General features: G+C 64.7%; 3 protein-coding genes across 3 annotated transcripts in view; all 3 read left to right on the forward strand.

Annotated features, from left to right (window-relative positions):
- The first annotated feature begins 3,462 nt into the window (after nt 1–3,462).
- Nucleotides 3,463–4,484, forward strand: EMIHUDRAFT_436737 (hypothetical protein). The gene has a single exon (XM_005768083.1). It carries the CDS (start codon nt 3,618–3,620, stop codon nt 4,425–4,427), a length of 810 nt encoding a protein of 269 aa, XP_005768140.1. The 5' UTR covers nt 3,463–3,617; the 3' UTR covers nt 4,428–4,484.
- Nucleotides 4,485–4,617: 133 nt separating this feature from the next.
- Nucleotides 4,618–6,496, forward strand: EMIHUDRAFT_211316 (hypothetical protein; the record flags this gene model as incomplete). Its single annotated transcript, XM_005768084.1, has 2 exons — nt 4,618–4,686; nt 5,882–6,496. The coding sequence occupies 2 exons, from the start codon at nt 4,618–4,620 to the stop codon at nt 6,494–6,496; spliced, it is 684 nt and encodes a 227-aa protein (XP_005768141.1).
- Nucleotides 6,497–12,623: 6,127 nt separating this feature from the next.
- EMIHUDRAFT_451679 (hypothetical protein) overlaps nt 12,624–15,495 on the forward strand; it is a gene marked incomplete at both ends in the record, with an annotated part of 3,241 nt that continues 369 nt past the window's right edge. The window contains 9 exons of the mRNA XM_005768085.1: nt 12,624–12,806; nt 13,257–13,475; nt 13,545–13,700; nt 13,776–13,805; nt 13,950–14,267; nt 14,436–14,513; nt 14,588–14,812; nt 15,030–15,089; nt 15,146–15,201. Coding sequence (XP_005768142.1) covers nt 12,624–12,806; nt 13,257–13,475; nt 13,545–13,700; nt 13,776–13,805; nt 13,950–14,267; nt 14,436–14,513; nt 14,588–14,812; nt 15,030–15,089; nt 15,146–15,201 — 1,325 coding nt within the window. The remainder of the gene's footprint in view (nt 12,807–13,256; nt 13,476–13,544; nt 13,701–13,775; nt 13,806–13,949; nt 14,268–14,435; nt 14,514–14,587; nt 14,813–15,029; nt 15,090–15,145; nt 15,202–15,495) is intronic.

Raw genomic sequence — 15,495 nt, forward strand, 5'->3', positions numbered from 1 at the left:
GGGGGGGTGAAGCACCCTCTCCCTGAGAGCCGTCTGACTGCTCCTTGAGGCCGAAGCAGCAGTACGCCACTTTGTACTGCGCCGGCGGCATCGGCTCACCGCCGTCGTACGTGAAGGAGATGTTCCACGGAAGGACGGAGAAGTCCTCCGACTGCGTGAGCCCGAGGCCGCAGGCACCCATGGCGGTGGTGAAGGCGAAGAGGATGATGTTGGCACCAGCCCCAAAGCAGAGGCCGAAGAAGAGAGAGCCGATGATGAGGATGAGCACCGACCAGACCAGGAAGGTGACAGAGCCGCAGATCGTGCAGCAGCAGTTAGTTGGGTCCTCCGGCGTGCGGCCAGTGCCGGATTTGGCTGACAGCGTGTAGTAGTAGCCTGTGGGTACAGGGGGGCTGTGGGGCTGGGTCGGGGGAGGAGAGAAGTGAGAGCGGGCCGCGGGAGCGCCACCGTCCAGCGGGGCAGTTTCGGACTTCGAGAAGATGCCGCAGCAGCAGCCGGGATCCGGCTCGCCGCAGCACGTCACGAGATACTTGAGGTCGATCTCCTTTGCCGCATCCGAGTTACCCTCGGAGACGCCGCAGCAGCAGAAGAGGAGGTTCTTGGAAAAGTCGTTTGGGGGTTCGCCGTCAAACTCGAGCGTGGCCGGCCAAGGGCCGCTAGGGTTAGGGTCGTCGGTCGTCGATTCGTCTTTCGTCATCTTGCCGCCGGAGCAGCAGAAGACGCACGCCGAGAGGGCGAAGGCGAAAAGGTTGGCGCACGGGAACACGATCCACCCGAGCGGCAGGAGAAGGTAGGCCCAGAGGTTCGCCAAGATGAAGGCGGAGATCATGCCCCACCACGGTCCGTTCTTGAATGAGTTGGGTCCGACGTAGTATGTCATGACGTCCTGAGGAGGGCGGGAGGCTAGTGGGAGGCAGCGGGTGCGATCTGTGGGCGAGCCCCGAGCGAGCGAGCTAAACGCGGCGCATACCAGGGCGAGGTGCAGCAGCAGTGGGGAGACCAACGTCGGCGTGTAATCGCGACCTCGTTTTGAAGAAGAATTCACACCGCCTCCTCTCCTTAAAATCCCTGTGTGGTGGCGGCGTGCCGTTCTCCCATCCCTCCCTTGGGTTGTGTGTTTTCTTTCTTTCTTTCTTCACTAGAAGAATACTGTCTTGCAGGTTTAAAATGAAGGTTTAAAATGAAGGTTCCGTTTAAAATGAAGGTGCGCGCCGTTTGTGCCGCGTCCCGTGCCCCCAATGATTCGGGCGCGTCCCAATCGCCATGCTACGCAATATTTCTTTTTCTCGCGAACGTCCGCGCTCGTCGCGACCATTGCTGGGCGTTCCGGCCGCTCTCTTGCAACTACGAGTGGGCAAGGCAAATGGCCCTCGCGTCCCTCGCAAAGCTGGCCGGCAGTCTCGCCGCCGCCGCTGCCGCCGCCGCTGTCGCTATCCACAACTCGGGCGACGGCCACCTCGTGCTTCCAAAGGCGTCGGTTTTTTCCGGCGCCCTCGCCCTCGGCGGAATCGCGGCGCTGACTGCCCTGCTCCAGCTGCCCGGCAAACAAGCCGTGGCCGCGGACATCGCCTCTCTACGCACCGTCGCCCTTCGGCTCAAGGACTCGATCGACCACGCGCGAGAGACGCTTGGATCACCGCCTCTCTCGGCTGCAGACTCGTATGAGGCCGTCCGCTTCCTCGCCGAGACGTGGACGTCCTGGCACGGCGCGGCTCCACTACGTCCGCCGTCCGCGGAGGGACACGTCACATGTCCACGACGCGTCCTTGACACGTTCCGTAGAGACACGGCCGACCTTCCAGGCCGACGAGGTCCAGACCGTCGCGGGCGTCCAGCCGCTGAGCGCCGCGGAGGCGGAGGCGATGGCGCGTCACCTCCCCCTCGCCCTGGCGGCGTATGAGGAGGACCCGTCTGCGGCGGTGGAGGAGGAAGGCCTCCGCTTGCTCTACCACGACCGCACGACCGTCGCCGGGGAGCGGACAAGCCACTACCTCGCCTACTCGACCGAGCAGCGGAGGGTCGTCCTCGGCATCCAAGGCATCTGACCAGATCTCGGCAATCTCTCGACCAGATCTCGGCCACCTCTCGGCCATCTCTCGGCCATCTCTCGGCCATCTCTCGGCCATCTCTTGGCTCAACCTCTCCCTCTCTCTCTCTCTCTCTCTCTCTCTCTCTCTCTCTCTCTCTCTCTCTCTCATCCATCGCCGTCAACGGCGAGATCAGCCGAGATCACCCGAGTCCCAGGCACCTCCGACATGAACGACGTGCTGACGGACGCGATGTGCCGCGCAGTGCCGCTGTCGCCGCGTGTCCGGGGCGGAGAGGTGTTGGCGCGCAAGCCTAGAAGCGGAGTGTTCCGAGACACTTCCGAGATACTCCCCAGGGTGGTCCACCACACCGATGGAGACATTTCCTAGCCACTTCCTCCTCGACACTGTATTCATACGGTATCTCACGTGTGTTGGCGCGCAAGCCTGGAAGCGGAATGTGTGTGCTCGTGCCACTCCAGGACACGTGCTCCGCTGTACTCGACCGTGTGTTCGGCTGTCCTCACTGTATGCACACGGTCTCTCACTCGTCTTCGCGCGGTGCTCCGAGGACACTGTGTAAGACCGTCCTCCCGCCATGGCGGTATACTCAGGCGGCGAGGCGCACGAGGCGATGTCATCCTACCGGGTGTACTCAGCCGTGTAGGCGCACGAGGCGATGTCAGTGGCCGCCCGCCACCTCGCCGCCCGAGTTGGCCCTCTGCTGCGCGACTTGTTCACGCCGAGCGGGCGGCCGTACTCGATCGCCGTCACCGGCCACTCGCTGCGCGCCACCATCACCTACATTGCCCGGGACACGTCCACGACCTTTCCGAGACATGTCCCGTAGGCCACTCGCTCGGCGCGGGCACCGCTTGCCTGCTGGCGGTGCTGCTCCGCGAGGACATCGGCATCGACGTCGTCGCGTTCGGTTTGGGACATGTCTCGGACAGGTCATGGACGTGTCCTCGACATGTAGGCATCGACGTCGTCGCGTTCGGGTTGGGACATGTCTCGGACAGGTCATGGACGTGTCCTCGACATGTAGGCATCGACGTCGTCGCGTTCGGGTTGGGACATGTCTCGGACAGGTCATGGACGTGTCCTCGACATGTAGGCATCGACGTCGTCGCGTTCGGGTTCGCGACGCCTCCCGTGATCGGCAAGGCATCTCGTCCTCTCGGCTCTTCTCGGCCCCTCTCGGCCCCTCTCGGCTCCTCTCAAACGTGCCGAAAGCGTTGCCGGTGTGGTGCAGACCAGCAGCATGACCATACCCCTGGAGAGGGCCGCCAGCCTGACCATACCCCCACCCCTCGAGGAGGCCGCCTCCGGCGGCCAGGACCATACCCCCCCACCCTTTTGGCCGTGAACCTAGATCTACCATACCCCCGAAAACTTTCTTTGAGGCTCAAAGCTCGTCGGCGAGAAGGTATTGCTTGACTGGTCTGTCATCTGCCAGTGTCGCTCTCATCGCAAACGGACACCAGGGCCCGACTCTCATTCCCGATTGCGCGGTCGCTCTCGCGCGAAGGCCAGTGCCGTTGCCGTCACTACGGAGGTGCTTGACTGGCCGCCGGCGGACGCTTTGGAATGGGAAGGGGCCGATGGGAAGGAAACAAGTGCGGCGCGTGCCCCGCGTGCTTTGCTCCGGATTGTGGCCAATGCCTGGAGTGCCTGGACAAGCCCAAGTTTGGTGGCAAAGGGGTTCGGAAGAAATTGTGCAGGAGAAGGCTTTGCCGCGGCCCCACCCCCGCAGGAAGTGTCGGGCCGGAGATCCGACTGCGCGCCATCGCCGCCGCTGTCGCTCGCAGCAGCGCAGTCTCCACGGAGGTGTGCATTGCGCATGGGCGAGTGCTGCACACAGACTGGCGACAGAGGGAGGGGCCTGGGGCGGCCGTCGCGCCTGCTGGTGCGGCATCGGCGCCGCCTGCCGCCGCACCCCAGCTTCCCATTGGCGTCTTGCCGGGAGCTGCTGCGAGGCCGGAGGGCGCCGTCAGCTGGACGGACGAGACTGCGCTCGCGCCGGCACCGCCGCGGGCACCGCTGCCGCCACCGCTGCCGCCACCGCTGCCGCCACCGCCACCCTGGGAGACCCTCGCCGCCATCTGCGACCCTCGAGCGTGTTCGGCCAACGCCGCCGACGCTGATGTCGGCTGCACCGCCGCCGCCGCCGCCACCGCCCCCGCGCACGAGGGGATTCGGGCCGGTGCGGGCTCCGGACGGAGCAGCGAGGGCGGCGGCGCGGGCGGCGGCGGCGCGGGCGGCGGCGGCGCGGGCGGCGGCGATGTGGTGGGGTGGCCGCTAGTGGAGTTTGAGGAGTACGCCGCCGCCGACCTGCTGTCACCCTGCAACTCAAGGGAGGAATGGGAGGACGGCACGCCGCCACCACACCGGTTTTAGCTCGCTGTGCACTTTCCACACAGGGATTTTTAAGGAGAGTCTGACCAGCGAGTTCTGATTCTTTTTTTCTTCTCGGGGTACCTGGTTGTGCCAGTGCGCGCCAGTCCCGTTTGCCGTCCGGCTAAAATTCTTCCCTCGTGTGTGCGCGCCAGTCACGTGCCCGTCGGGGAATTCTTTCTTCGCGCGACACATGGCAAGGCCAGCGCCGGAGCCCGCGGGCATCGGCCATCGCCACCAGGCCACCGCGCACGGCTGCACGGTCAGCGGAGGAGGGCGCCGCCAGCAGGGCGATTAGGAGCGCCACGGCTCGCACGCCGATCGTGAGTCGAGAACCACTGGTCATATCGTCGCCGAGTCGACGAGAGCGCCACCTGCAAAGTGAAAAGAAAGAATTCAACAAAAAAGAACTCAGAAAGAAAACAGACAACCCAAGGGAGGGATGGGAGGACGGCACGCCGCCACCACACAGGGATTTTAAGGAGAGGAGTGTGGTGTTAGCCCTCGCCCACCCTAACCCTTGGTCCTCGACCTCTTTTTTCTCCTTTGGGACGCTTTTTTTCTTTTTTTGGCGGGCATATACGACGCCGGCGGCCCAGCCCTGCTGCCCGACCTGGCGGTGGGCGACCTGGGCTCGCTGCGCGCCCTCCTCTCCGGGCGGCGGACGCGCGGCAGGCTCGACGCGCGGCTCGACACCGAGAAGCAAGCACGCTGCTCACCTGGGCCGCTCGTCACGGGCAGGCCGAGGCGGTGCGGCTGCTGCTCGAAGCCGGCGCGAGCGTTGGGGCGACGGGCGGCGGCGGCCGCGCCGCGCTGTTCATCGCGTGCCAGAACGGCCACGTCGAGTGCGTCCGGCTGCTTCTCGAAGCCAGCGCGGCGGTCGGCCAAGCCTCCAACAGCGGCGCCACACCGCTGTTCATCGCGTGCCAGTACGGCTACGTCGAGATCGCGAGGCTGCTGCGCGACGCTGGCGCGGCGGTCAATCAAGCCAATCAGGATGGCACCACGCCGCTGCTCATCGCGTGCCAGGAGGGCGACCTCGAGATCGTCCGGCTGCTTCTCGAGGCCAACGCGGCGGCCAACCAAGCCGACAAGCAAGGCGCCACGCCGCTCTTCATCGCGTGCCAGAACGGCTACCCCGAGACCGTTCGACTGCTCCTCGAGGCTGGCGCGGCGGTCAATCGAGCCCCGCAGCATGGCGTCACGCCGCTGTACATCGCGTGCGAGAAGGGCCACCTCGAGGTCGTTCAGCTCCTCTCCCCCTACGGCGCCTCCCGCGCCGCCACGCCCTTCGGCACGCCCGAGGAGGCCGCAACCGATGAAGGCCACGCCGACCTCGCCGCTTGGCTGGTCGCCAGCCGCGGCTGGACGCCGCTCCAGCACCTCGAGGCGTGCCCGAGACTAGCGGCCGAAAGCGTGAGTGCATTGTCCTCACGCTCACTGTCCCTCTTCCGCAGGCGCTCACCGTCGACCGGGCGCGGGCGCTGCTGCGCGGCGGCGCGGACTCTTCAGCCGGCGAGCCGTCGGCCCTCGAGCGGGCGCGCGTCCTCTGCTCGTGGGGCGAGTCGGATCCGACAGCTGCGGCCGCCGGCTCCACCGTCGCGATCCACTCTCTCGTCTCGCGGCCGTCGATGAACGGCAAGGTCGGCCTCGTCGTCTCCGCGAGCGCTTCGACGGGACGCTTCGGCGTGCGCGTGGCGGGCGAGGCCAAGGCACTCGCACTGAGGCGCGCTATGGCCTCTCCCCCACTCGCCGGATCCTCTCTTTGGACACACCCCACGCCTCTCCCCTTCCTCAGGCCGGCCAACCTGGAGCCAGCGGCCGCGGCGGTGGAGGCGGGCAGGCTCATCCTCAAGTCGGCGGAGTGGTCGCCGCAGTCGCACGAGCTTTTCCCGGAGGCGGCTCGCAAGTGGGCGGTCGCGGTGATGCAGCTGGGCTGCCTGATCGCGTGGGACGAGGAGCGCTTCGACGGCGAGGGGGCGGCGCCGGGGCTGGTGGACCTCTGGCGCAGTTTTGTGCTGCCAAGCAAGGGTGGTGGTGCGGGCGCCGCAGGCGCACCGCGTTCCCCATGATGCATGAAGCATACAACAGCGTGTCTAGGAAAACCCCAGTTGGGAAGACAACGGCCTGGGCACTTGGACGGCACTTGAGGAGCTCTGGGGGGAGGCGGGGCCCCTAGGGGGTTAAGTACCCATGCGGGGGGGGAGATGGGGTCCCATGGCCCGCCGCAGGCGCCTTCTGGTGCATTTTTTCTTTTTTGCGCAGTTTTCACTTGTTTTCACATGAGAATTTCGCGTATTGCGTTGCGACCATGCTATCACGCCTTGCGAAAGCCTGTCGGCGCTGCTGACCGTGTGCCATCGGCCTTAGTATCCAGCATTCAGTGACGACCTGATCGTACGGCCAGTAGGAAGGTGTCCTTCCAGCGCGTGCACGCTTCTGACGCAATGCGCGTCACAAACTGCCTCGGATTGGCTGCTGGCACTCTCGAGGCTATGCCTACACAGCCTCGCGCGCATGTGGGCAGTCAAGAGGGACCATGCACCTTCTTACGACAGCGCCGGTGCCTCTCTCTTGGACCGGCAAACGTGGGGGTCTCGTGTCACCAATGTGGGACCAGTGTGGCATCGCGCCATCGACAGCTCTGAACACTGCGCCTCACCACTGACCGGGAAGGCCGCCAAGTGGGCCAGCACCAGTCGCATATTGTGACAGCAGTCAGTAGTGCATGTCTGATAGCTAGAGCAGCAGCGTCAGGGTCGCAGGGTCGGATCGTGTCAAGCCTCGCACTCGCCCGGCCGGCCGCGTGCAGACGTCGGCCTGTGGTCTGCTGTCTGGAGTGATCTGTCGGCGGTCAGTACGACCGATCAGGTCGGAGTTTTCTGATGGTTGGAGGGTCTATCTGTATGTACTTCTCGAGATCTCTCCAAATCTGCCCTCTGATTAACCTAGCTTAATCGGGAAGTTGGTGCTAACGGAGACTAGCGGAGCCGGGCCCCGTTTCCGCACTGCGGCGCGGCGCACGGTGCCTCCGGGGGCCCCCGCCTCCCCCCAGTCATTTGCCTCACATCCAGGGGCAGGGCCGGGGAGTTAAGAAGCGCACCCAGCGGGCCGGATGTGATCGGTATCGGGTTGGTTGGCATCGGAAAGAAGAAAGAATTCTTAGATACAAGCCTCTCTCACAGCACACTGGCACGACAAGGGCGCGGACTGGCGCGGACTGGCACACACACCGGCTCACCACCGGAAGAAGCAAAGCCGTTTTCTTTCGGAGCGCGCCACCATCGCGGGCGGCCGCTGCGGGCCTGCGGCCGCGAGCTTCATCGGGAGTCGCCGGCGGGCCCTGGCACCGAGCTCACGGTGGGCATGCACGCTCTCTGCGTCGAGGTGCCCGCCGGTCATGCGATCGGCTTGGGCGTCGACCTGTTCAACGTCTACTACACGCCCGCGAGCACGGACCCGGCCCTTCGGCTCGGCCTCTCGTGCGATGCCCGCAGTCGCCTTGCCCTGCCAGTGGTCAACAGCGGCGACGGTGCGCCTCAGACCCACACGCTTCTGTGAGAACCCCGGTCGCACTGAGGCCTCATTCGAGTGAGGGCGCATGGATTGTGCATGACCGCATGTGTGTTAGTGAGGCATGTAGGGGTATATTTAGAGCCGTACTTCGCTAGGTAGGCACAGGTGTGCTAGGGCGAGTTTTCCTACTAGAGATGGACACATACATGCACAGTGTTTCCACAAGTTTTGTCGTTGTGTCTTAGAGACAACACAAGAGCACTCTTGTTGCATGCAGGTTGCAGAGTCTGCATGGATTAGCCTCTGCATAGACGGGGCGGCTGATTCTAATTTCCGTATTTCTCCTGAAAATGCAGAATGCAGATGCAGAATGCAGAATGCAGAACCAAGCCCAAAATGTTTACTCTGTATGTGCAGCATGCAGAGAACGCAGGATGCAGGATGCAGAATCGGCCCCAAAATGGATTCTTCTGCATGGTGCAGGATGCAGGATGCAGGATGCAGAATGCAGGATGCAGAATGCAGGATGCAGGATGCAAAATCAGACCCAAAGAGTTTGTCCGTCGGGTGCAGCTCACAGCTTTGAGCCTGGGGCTGATTCTGCATTCTGCATTCTGGATCTGCATCTTGCATGATGTCATGTGTGGTGCCCGGGCACAAAAGGCAGAGATATGGCACGATAGTTACTCTCGAGCGCAGATTACGCACGATCACCTCCTGAGGGCGCCAACGGCGCGACGCGGCCCGGGTTTCGCACACAGCAGCCCCCGGCAGGGCCTCTAGGGAACAGCGTGTGAGCTTTGGCGAACTATCATAGCCGCAGACTTATCCATGCGAAAAAGGAGCGCAGATTAAATCCTGATGTCCGGAACGGACTTATATGTGTAGCGGGCGGGCCCAAAGCTGTGAACTGCACCCGCGATGCAGATGCAGAATGCAGAATTTGGCGGGCGGCTGTGGGACCAACAATGGAATCGATGATGCGCGTCCTCGGCTACCTTCTCCTTCCGGGCCTTGCGCTCGGGAACCACTGCTTGGGAACCACCGTGCCAGGCTACTGCTGCTCTATCGGCTGTGACACTGCGATCGACCTGACGCAGTACGGCGTCACGCAACCCTCCTGTTCCGCGGGCGACGCAACTCTCGCCGACATCTTTGCAGACTCGCAGGCCGATCCTACCGATCTCTGCTCCCCGCTGACGGAGGGGAGCTGCTCATGGGATTCAAGCGCAGATGCGAAGTGCGTCAGCCAGGGCCTTTGCCCGGCCGTGGTACCGCCAGCCACAATTGGGTGCGTGCCGGGCGTTTTGGCGGGCGCACCGTACCCGCCACCAAACCCGCCACCCCCCTCCCTGCCGCCGCCGACACCGCCGCCGCCCTCGCCGCCGTCCCCCACCCGCCCCACCACCTCAGCTCCTCCCTCTTTGAACGCAGCACACCGCGCTTTGGCCCGCGCAGGGTTCGAGATTACACGAGATTACACGAGCTTACACGAGATTGCCATCTGACCCGCGCAGGGTTCGAGTACGCCGTCGAAGGCAAGGCGTCCCGCTGCAAGCTCTTCAAGGGCCCCATCCTCTCGACGCTGCCCGTCGGCGGCGCGCGCTGCTACAAGAAGGTGTCCAAGACGGAGCTCGGGCCGCACAAAAAGCGGCTCTAGTGAGGCCGTCAAGGGCGACCTCAAGCCGTCCTCCTTCTTCTCGCTGCGCGACTCGATCATGAACATCTCGCACGAGTAGAACCTCTCGCTTCCCCTCGGGGTAGCCCAGTCTGTCGGGGGGGAATTGCTCCACGTCCGCGTAAGCTTCCACAGGCGCGGCAGACTTTGCATGCTCCGGCCACCTCTCTCCGGTGAAGGCCTCTCGCGCCCGCATTTTGCTGAGCGTCACGGGGCGGGGGGCGGTGGCTTGTACTATTGCGATGGCTGTGACCCCGGCGGGGCGGTGGGCGGGCTCACCGATCACTGTGATGTCCACCTCCGTGTGTATTGCGGTGACGCCGGGGGAGAGCCATGTGTACATTTGCTGCGTCGAGAACTCGCGCTCGATGAGCTGCTTGAGTCTCCGCACTGCCGGTATTATGTTAGGGGTGTGTGTAACGCCCGTCTTGATTATCAGCTTGATCTTCGTCTCCATTTACACCCCTCGGGTTGGAATTAGTAGTTGAATCCCAAATCGCCATACTACATAGCGCGGAGTGCACTGCCGGCATCCCTGTCTCCGTACTCCCGCCGAGTGCGAAACGCGTCTTCCAACCTCCATCGAGCGGCGAGGCCGCCCCCAATTTGACCCGGTCCCCATGGGTTCCAGGTTACTCCCCGGAAGTTTTGCGCAATCATGGCTCGTTGTGCGAGTATATGGGCCACGATGTCTCAAATATGAGGGGTTTTGACTCCTACCGACTCCTGACGCTACCCCTGGCAGCTCTAATGACCAGGGTCAGTAGTGTTGTGATAGAGGCTGCCCATACTAGCGCAGGAGCTGCCACACTCGCCCGGACCGTCCCCTTCTGGGGCCGGTTCCGCAGCCCGCGAGAGCCGACAGCGGGGCCGTGCCGCGGGTGCTTACTGCCGAGTGCCACAAACACTGCGCCGTCCCGCCATCACCTACAGGCTGTCTTGTGTGATGGTTGGGATGTCAAAACGCCACCGTCTTGGCTCTTGCGACCTCAAACCCGCGAGCTGTATGGGTGGTCCTGACGTCGACAGACGCCCGATGACCACGGTGAAGCTGAGCCGGAACGAGTCGACAAGTCTCGCCTGAGCCCGTGGCGGTCGCCGGCTGAGTCGCCGTGCACGGGCCGGTACCTCAGGCGTCACCTCCGCAGCCTCAGGTCTCACACTCCATCACCTCCGACGGGACGCCTTCGGTGGCACGCTCGGCGGCGACTTTGTGGCAGCCCCACAGCGAGCGCGGCGTCGAGCCTGTTCGGTCTGGTCGGTTCGCGGCACTCACTGGGTGCCAGGGAGTGCCGCCGACACGCGAGCGGTGCTTCCTGGCGGCGCGCGCCGGCTGTGGGGCTGCCACAAACTCGAGACACGCTTTTTGGGACATTTTCGACGCTTTTGGCCCATATACTCGCACAACAAGCCTCATGCCTATTACTACCAAGGGGAGCTCGAGTATGCGTTCGACGTAGGATGGGTACCACTGAGCCTGTGCCTTGCGTGGTCTTGGTTTCAGCACCTCGCGAGACCGCCTGCGTTTCATATTTCTTTTTCAGTCGGAATTTACATATTGAACATAGAGTTCATTGCCTGGCCAGCGTACCTGTCCCCGTCTTCCCTTCGGTCACGAAACGCATTCCATACCATGGTAAAGGGGGTAGCAAACATCGGATCTGCATGGGTCTCTAAAAAATCAGAGATTCTCCCTATCAATGCTAAGGGCAGCTCGAGTAAGCGATCGACGATGGATGGACGGATGCCACATGTGGCCACCGGCTTTTCTTGGTCTCGGGTTTTGGTCACCCTCATAGTAGGCTCGCTTGCGCTTCTTGAGCATTAGACGTGGCATATTTTTCTTTTTCATTCAGAAATTGGGGGCAGCTCGCAGCTCAGTTGGGACGGTGCACGCTCCAGGAAGAAACAGCACAGGTAGCCGATAGTAACCCCAATGCCCACCCCCAGACTGACCGCCTCGAGCACCTCCCACCACTTTTCTGCGTCCAGCCCTTTGCAGTCTTCGGTGGGTACGAGAGGGGCCACGGAGGGGGGTCGGGTACCTCGCTGTGTCGGCTGGATCCGTCTGAGAGCCCGCTTCCGTCCTGCGCCTTTTGGCGGACCAAAGGCAGCACGTCGGGCAGTGCGGTGTCATCGGGTGACTCTGGAAGAAGGTCAGCGACCACATGGACGGTCGGGTTCGGGTTCATGCACCTCTCTAGACCCACTCTCGGAAAATTCGAGGAGCATATCGCTCTCCGACATGAGGCGCGTTGCACTTGCCAGTGCTGCCCTGGCCTTCTGTCTGCCCGCCCAATGGGTGGCAGGTGCCTCTGCTGCTGTGGCATGCCTCGCGGCTGCGACTGGCCGGCGCCTCGGCGCGTCAGCTCGGCTCGGCGTAGCGATCGTGGCCAGCGCAACTCGCCTGGACTCAACGCTCAGCCAGGAGCTCCCGCACGCGCTGGCGCGAGTCATGGCGCATGCAACGCGCAGCAATGCTCGCCTCGCCTCGCGCAAATGCGACCGTCTTCGCAGCCGACAGTCCACCGCCTGCTAAAGAAGCACAGCGACGAATGCGGCACCGGCGACGCATGGCAGGCTGGTCATGACGCAGTTATAGGGTGTTGTGTGCCGTCAGAGTGACTCTCTGTGTGTCAGGGATAGTCAGGGCCGTCCATCAGAGCTCCAGTAAGCTCGGAGACACCCCATTAGTGCGACTCGACCTCTTTGAGTCACTGCCTTCCCGGCGGTTTGGCTGTAGAGCCTCTACAACAAACTCTACAACAAAATCTTAACGGAGTCGCTTAGGCGGCTCCGGTGGTGTGCCGGTGATAGTACTAGCACGCGCCAGTTCGCACCTGTGTCGAGCCTGTCTGCTAAAGAAAGAAAGAAAGAAAACAGACAACCCAAAGGAGGGATGGGAGAACTGTCTGCTGTGAGACACAGTTGCCCGGTAAATTCTTTCTTCGACCCGTGATGGGCGGTGCGCTCCGCGTCCCGGCGCAGAAGGCCCTCGCCTAATTATGAGCGGCCGCAAGACGCCTCCTCCGGCGGTCGTCGTGCTCGCCGAAGGCGTTGAGCGATGGCCCTCGCTCAGCGCAGCCGCCAAGCAGCGGCTCCTCGTCGCCGTCGCCACCAGCAAGCGCTCCGAGAAGCAAAGCGCCGTCCGCTTGCTCGAGCTGGCGCAGGAGGACACGAACCGCGGCGTGCAGCTGCTCGCCGGCGCGCTGCGGGAGGGCGGCGGCGGCGAGCCGTCGGGCCTGGCGGCGGAGCAGCTCGCTGCGACTCTGCGCCTCTGCCGCCAGCGTCTCGCGCCGCTCGCGGGCGCTGCTGGCGGCGGCCTCGCGGCGGCCGGCGCCAACGGCTCTGTGGAGTGGAGCCTGGAGCACGGATTCACCTTGCAGGGCGTGGCGGCCGCGCCGTACCCCGCCGCCGCCGCCGCTCCCCTCCCCTTCCGGCTGAATCCAGCGGCGCTCGAGTCGCTCTCGGCGTCACACGCGCTGCCGGCGCCGCTGCACTCCGACCCGGGGGCAGGATCACGAGCGCCGACCCCGCCGCCGCCGAGCATCGCCGCCGCCGCCGCCGCCGCCGCCGCCGCCGCCGCCGGCGCGCCTCCCGCGCCGCCGGCCGACGGGGTTCGGATCTCGTTGCCCAAGGCGTCGCGCAAGGTGTCGCAGCTGGGCAGGCCGGCGGCAGGGCGGGGAGGCGGCGGGATGGACATGGCGTCGGGACGGAGCGACAAGTACAGCCGCGCGAGGCAGGGCGCGCGCACGATGCAGATGCTCGATCTCGGCGAGGAGAAGCAGCTGCAGCGGCAGACGGCGGCGGCTGTCGCGCCAAAGAAAAAGGAGGCGGCGCGCCGCAAGAGGGAGCCGGTGCCCGACCCGGTCGCTAGGAGGCAACCTTAATGAATGAGTAATTCTGCCTGCACACCTACTTAATAGGTGCCCGACCCGTTCGCGGGCGCGGTGCAGGCGCAGGAGGACGGCACGGCAGTCTACTACCAGGACCGGAGGAAGCAGTGGCCGTACACCGCTAGCGCGGCGGGCGCCTCCCTCCTCCAGCGACTGCTCGCCGAGGCGACCCCGCTGCTGCGGCTCGTCTTCATGAACTGATTGGGCGCCTATCAACTCGTCAGTGAATAGGCGACCCCGCTGCTGCGCTCGTCCCTCGAGGCGCTGCAGGTTGTGAGTGGGGAGGAGCGGGTGTTGGACTGGATGGAATGGGATGGGATTTGGGATTGGGAGTGATGGATGCTGTGCTGAGGTGGTGACGGCGCCACATCTCGGCCATCTCTCGCCCATCTCCCGCCGTTCTCCCGCCGATCTCTCGCCGATCTCCCGCCGCAGGATGACCCTGACGGCGCCGAGCTGCGGCGCGAGGGCGAGCGCATCTACGCGCAAAAGCCGAACATGCGCGCGGGCGGCATCACGTGGTCACAAGAAAACTACGCGCACCTCGGTCTCCAGGCCGAGTACCTCCGCCTCAAGTCCATCCAGCGCATCACCGAAGGGACCGTCGCGATGGAGCGCGCCTACAACGCCGGCGCCTTCGCCGCGCTGCGCGACGCACGCACCAAGACCCCCTTCCGCGTCGCCTCTCTCGGCGGTGGGCCTGGATTCGAGCTGCTGGCGGTGCGGGAGTTTTGCGCCGCGCGGCTGCCGCAGGCGGAGCCGCACACCTGCTCTCGCACTTGCATCTCACATCTCCCCACATCTGCCCACACCTCCCCACATCTGCCCACATCTGCCCACATCTGCCCACATCTGCCCACATCTGCCCACATCTGCCCATATCTCTTCATGTCTATCCACATCGCCCCATATCTGCCGCAGGCGGAGCCGCAGCTGCTCTCGCTCGACCTGCAGGGCGCGTGGCGGCCATGCTGCGAGGCGCTCGGGCTGCGCTTCGAGGTGTGGGACGTGAGGGACGTTAATTACATCAATTTAGTCCATGAGTGCACTGATGCCTCGGGCTGCGCCTCGAGGTGTGGGATGTGATGGACGGCGACGGGCTGCTCGGCAAGACGGGGTGGCCCGCCATCGACCTGGCGGTCATCTCGTACGTCTACTACCACTACATGTCCAACGAGCACTGCGCCGACTGGCTGGCGAGGCTGCTGCACGCCGGCGCCGTCAAGGCGGTCCTCATCATCTCGCGCTTCGAGGACCTCTCGCAGAACCTCGACGCAGTCGCGCGGCGCGGCGTGCATGTCGTGCCCCTCATGCGCAAGCCCCGCCACTCGCGCCGCCCCACCGATCACCGCCAGCTCCTCTACGTGTCGCCGACAGCGGGCGAGCTGCCCACGCCGCTGCCGCAGCAGGAGTGGCTGCCCTCCCCTACCCCCACGGTACCCGCACCCATCCCCTACCCCCACGGTACCCGCACCCATCCCCTACCCCCACGGTACCCGCACCCTGCCGCCGCAGGAGTGGCTGCCGTGCTCCTTCCCAAACGTGCCGTTCGAGGACCAAAAGGCAGCGACACAAGTCGTCCCACACGCCCGAGACGCTCCCCCTCGAACCTTCTCGGAACCGTCCTGCAGGCAGAGGCGGACAAGTCGTACCGCCAGCGCGGCACCGCGTTCGACTATTCCGCAGAGTACGCGCCGCCGCCGCCGCGCCCGCCGCCGCCGCCGCCGCCGCCGCCGCCGCCGCCGCTGGAGGCGGCCGACTCCTTCGATGCCGAATGGAGCCGCGCGCAGCCGCTCGGGCAGCCGCTGTCGCGGCAGCCGAGCGGCGGATCCAGGGACGCGTCCAGGGACGCGACCAGGGACGCGTCCAGGGACGCGACCCGCAGCCCGACACTCGCGCCGCACTGGGTCGAGGACTTCGCGCCGCAGCGGGAGAGTGGTGGTTTCGGCGGCGGCGGCGGCTTCGCCCCCTCTAGCCCCTC

The sequence above is a fragment of the Emiliania huxleyi genome (genome assembly GCF_000372725.1).
Source record: "Emiliania huxleyi CCMP1516 unplaced genomic scaffold EMIHUscaffold_47, whole genome shotgun sequence".
Taxonomy (NCBI): domain Eukaryota; phylum Haptophyta; order Isochrysidales; family Noelaerhabdaceae; genus Emiliania; species Emiliania huxleyi.

Excerpts from the sequence above, each read along its gene's own strand:
- EMIHUDRAFT_436737 (XM_005768083.1), top strand. The coding sequence starts at position 3,618 with ATGGGAAGGGGCCGATGGGAAGGAAACAAGTGCGGCGCGTGCCCCGCG.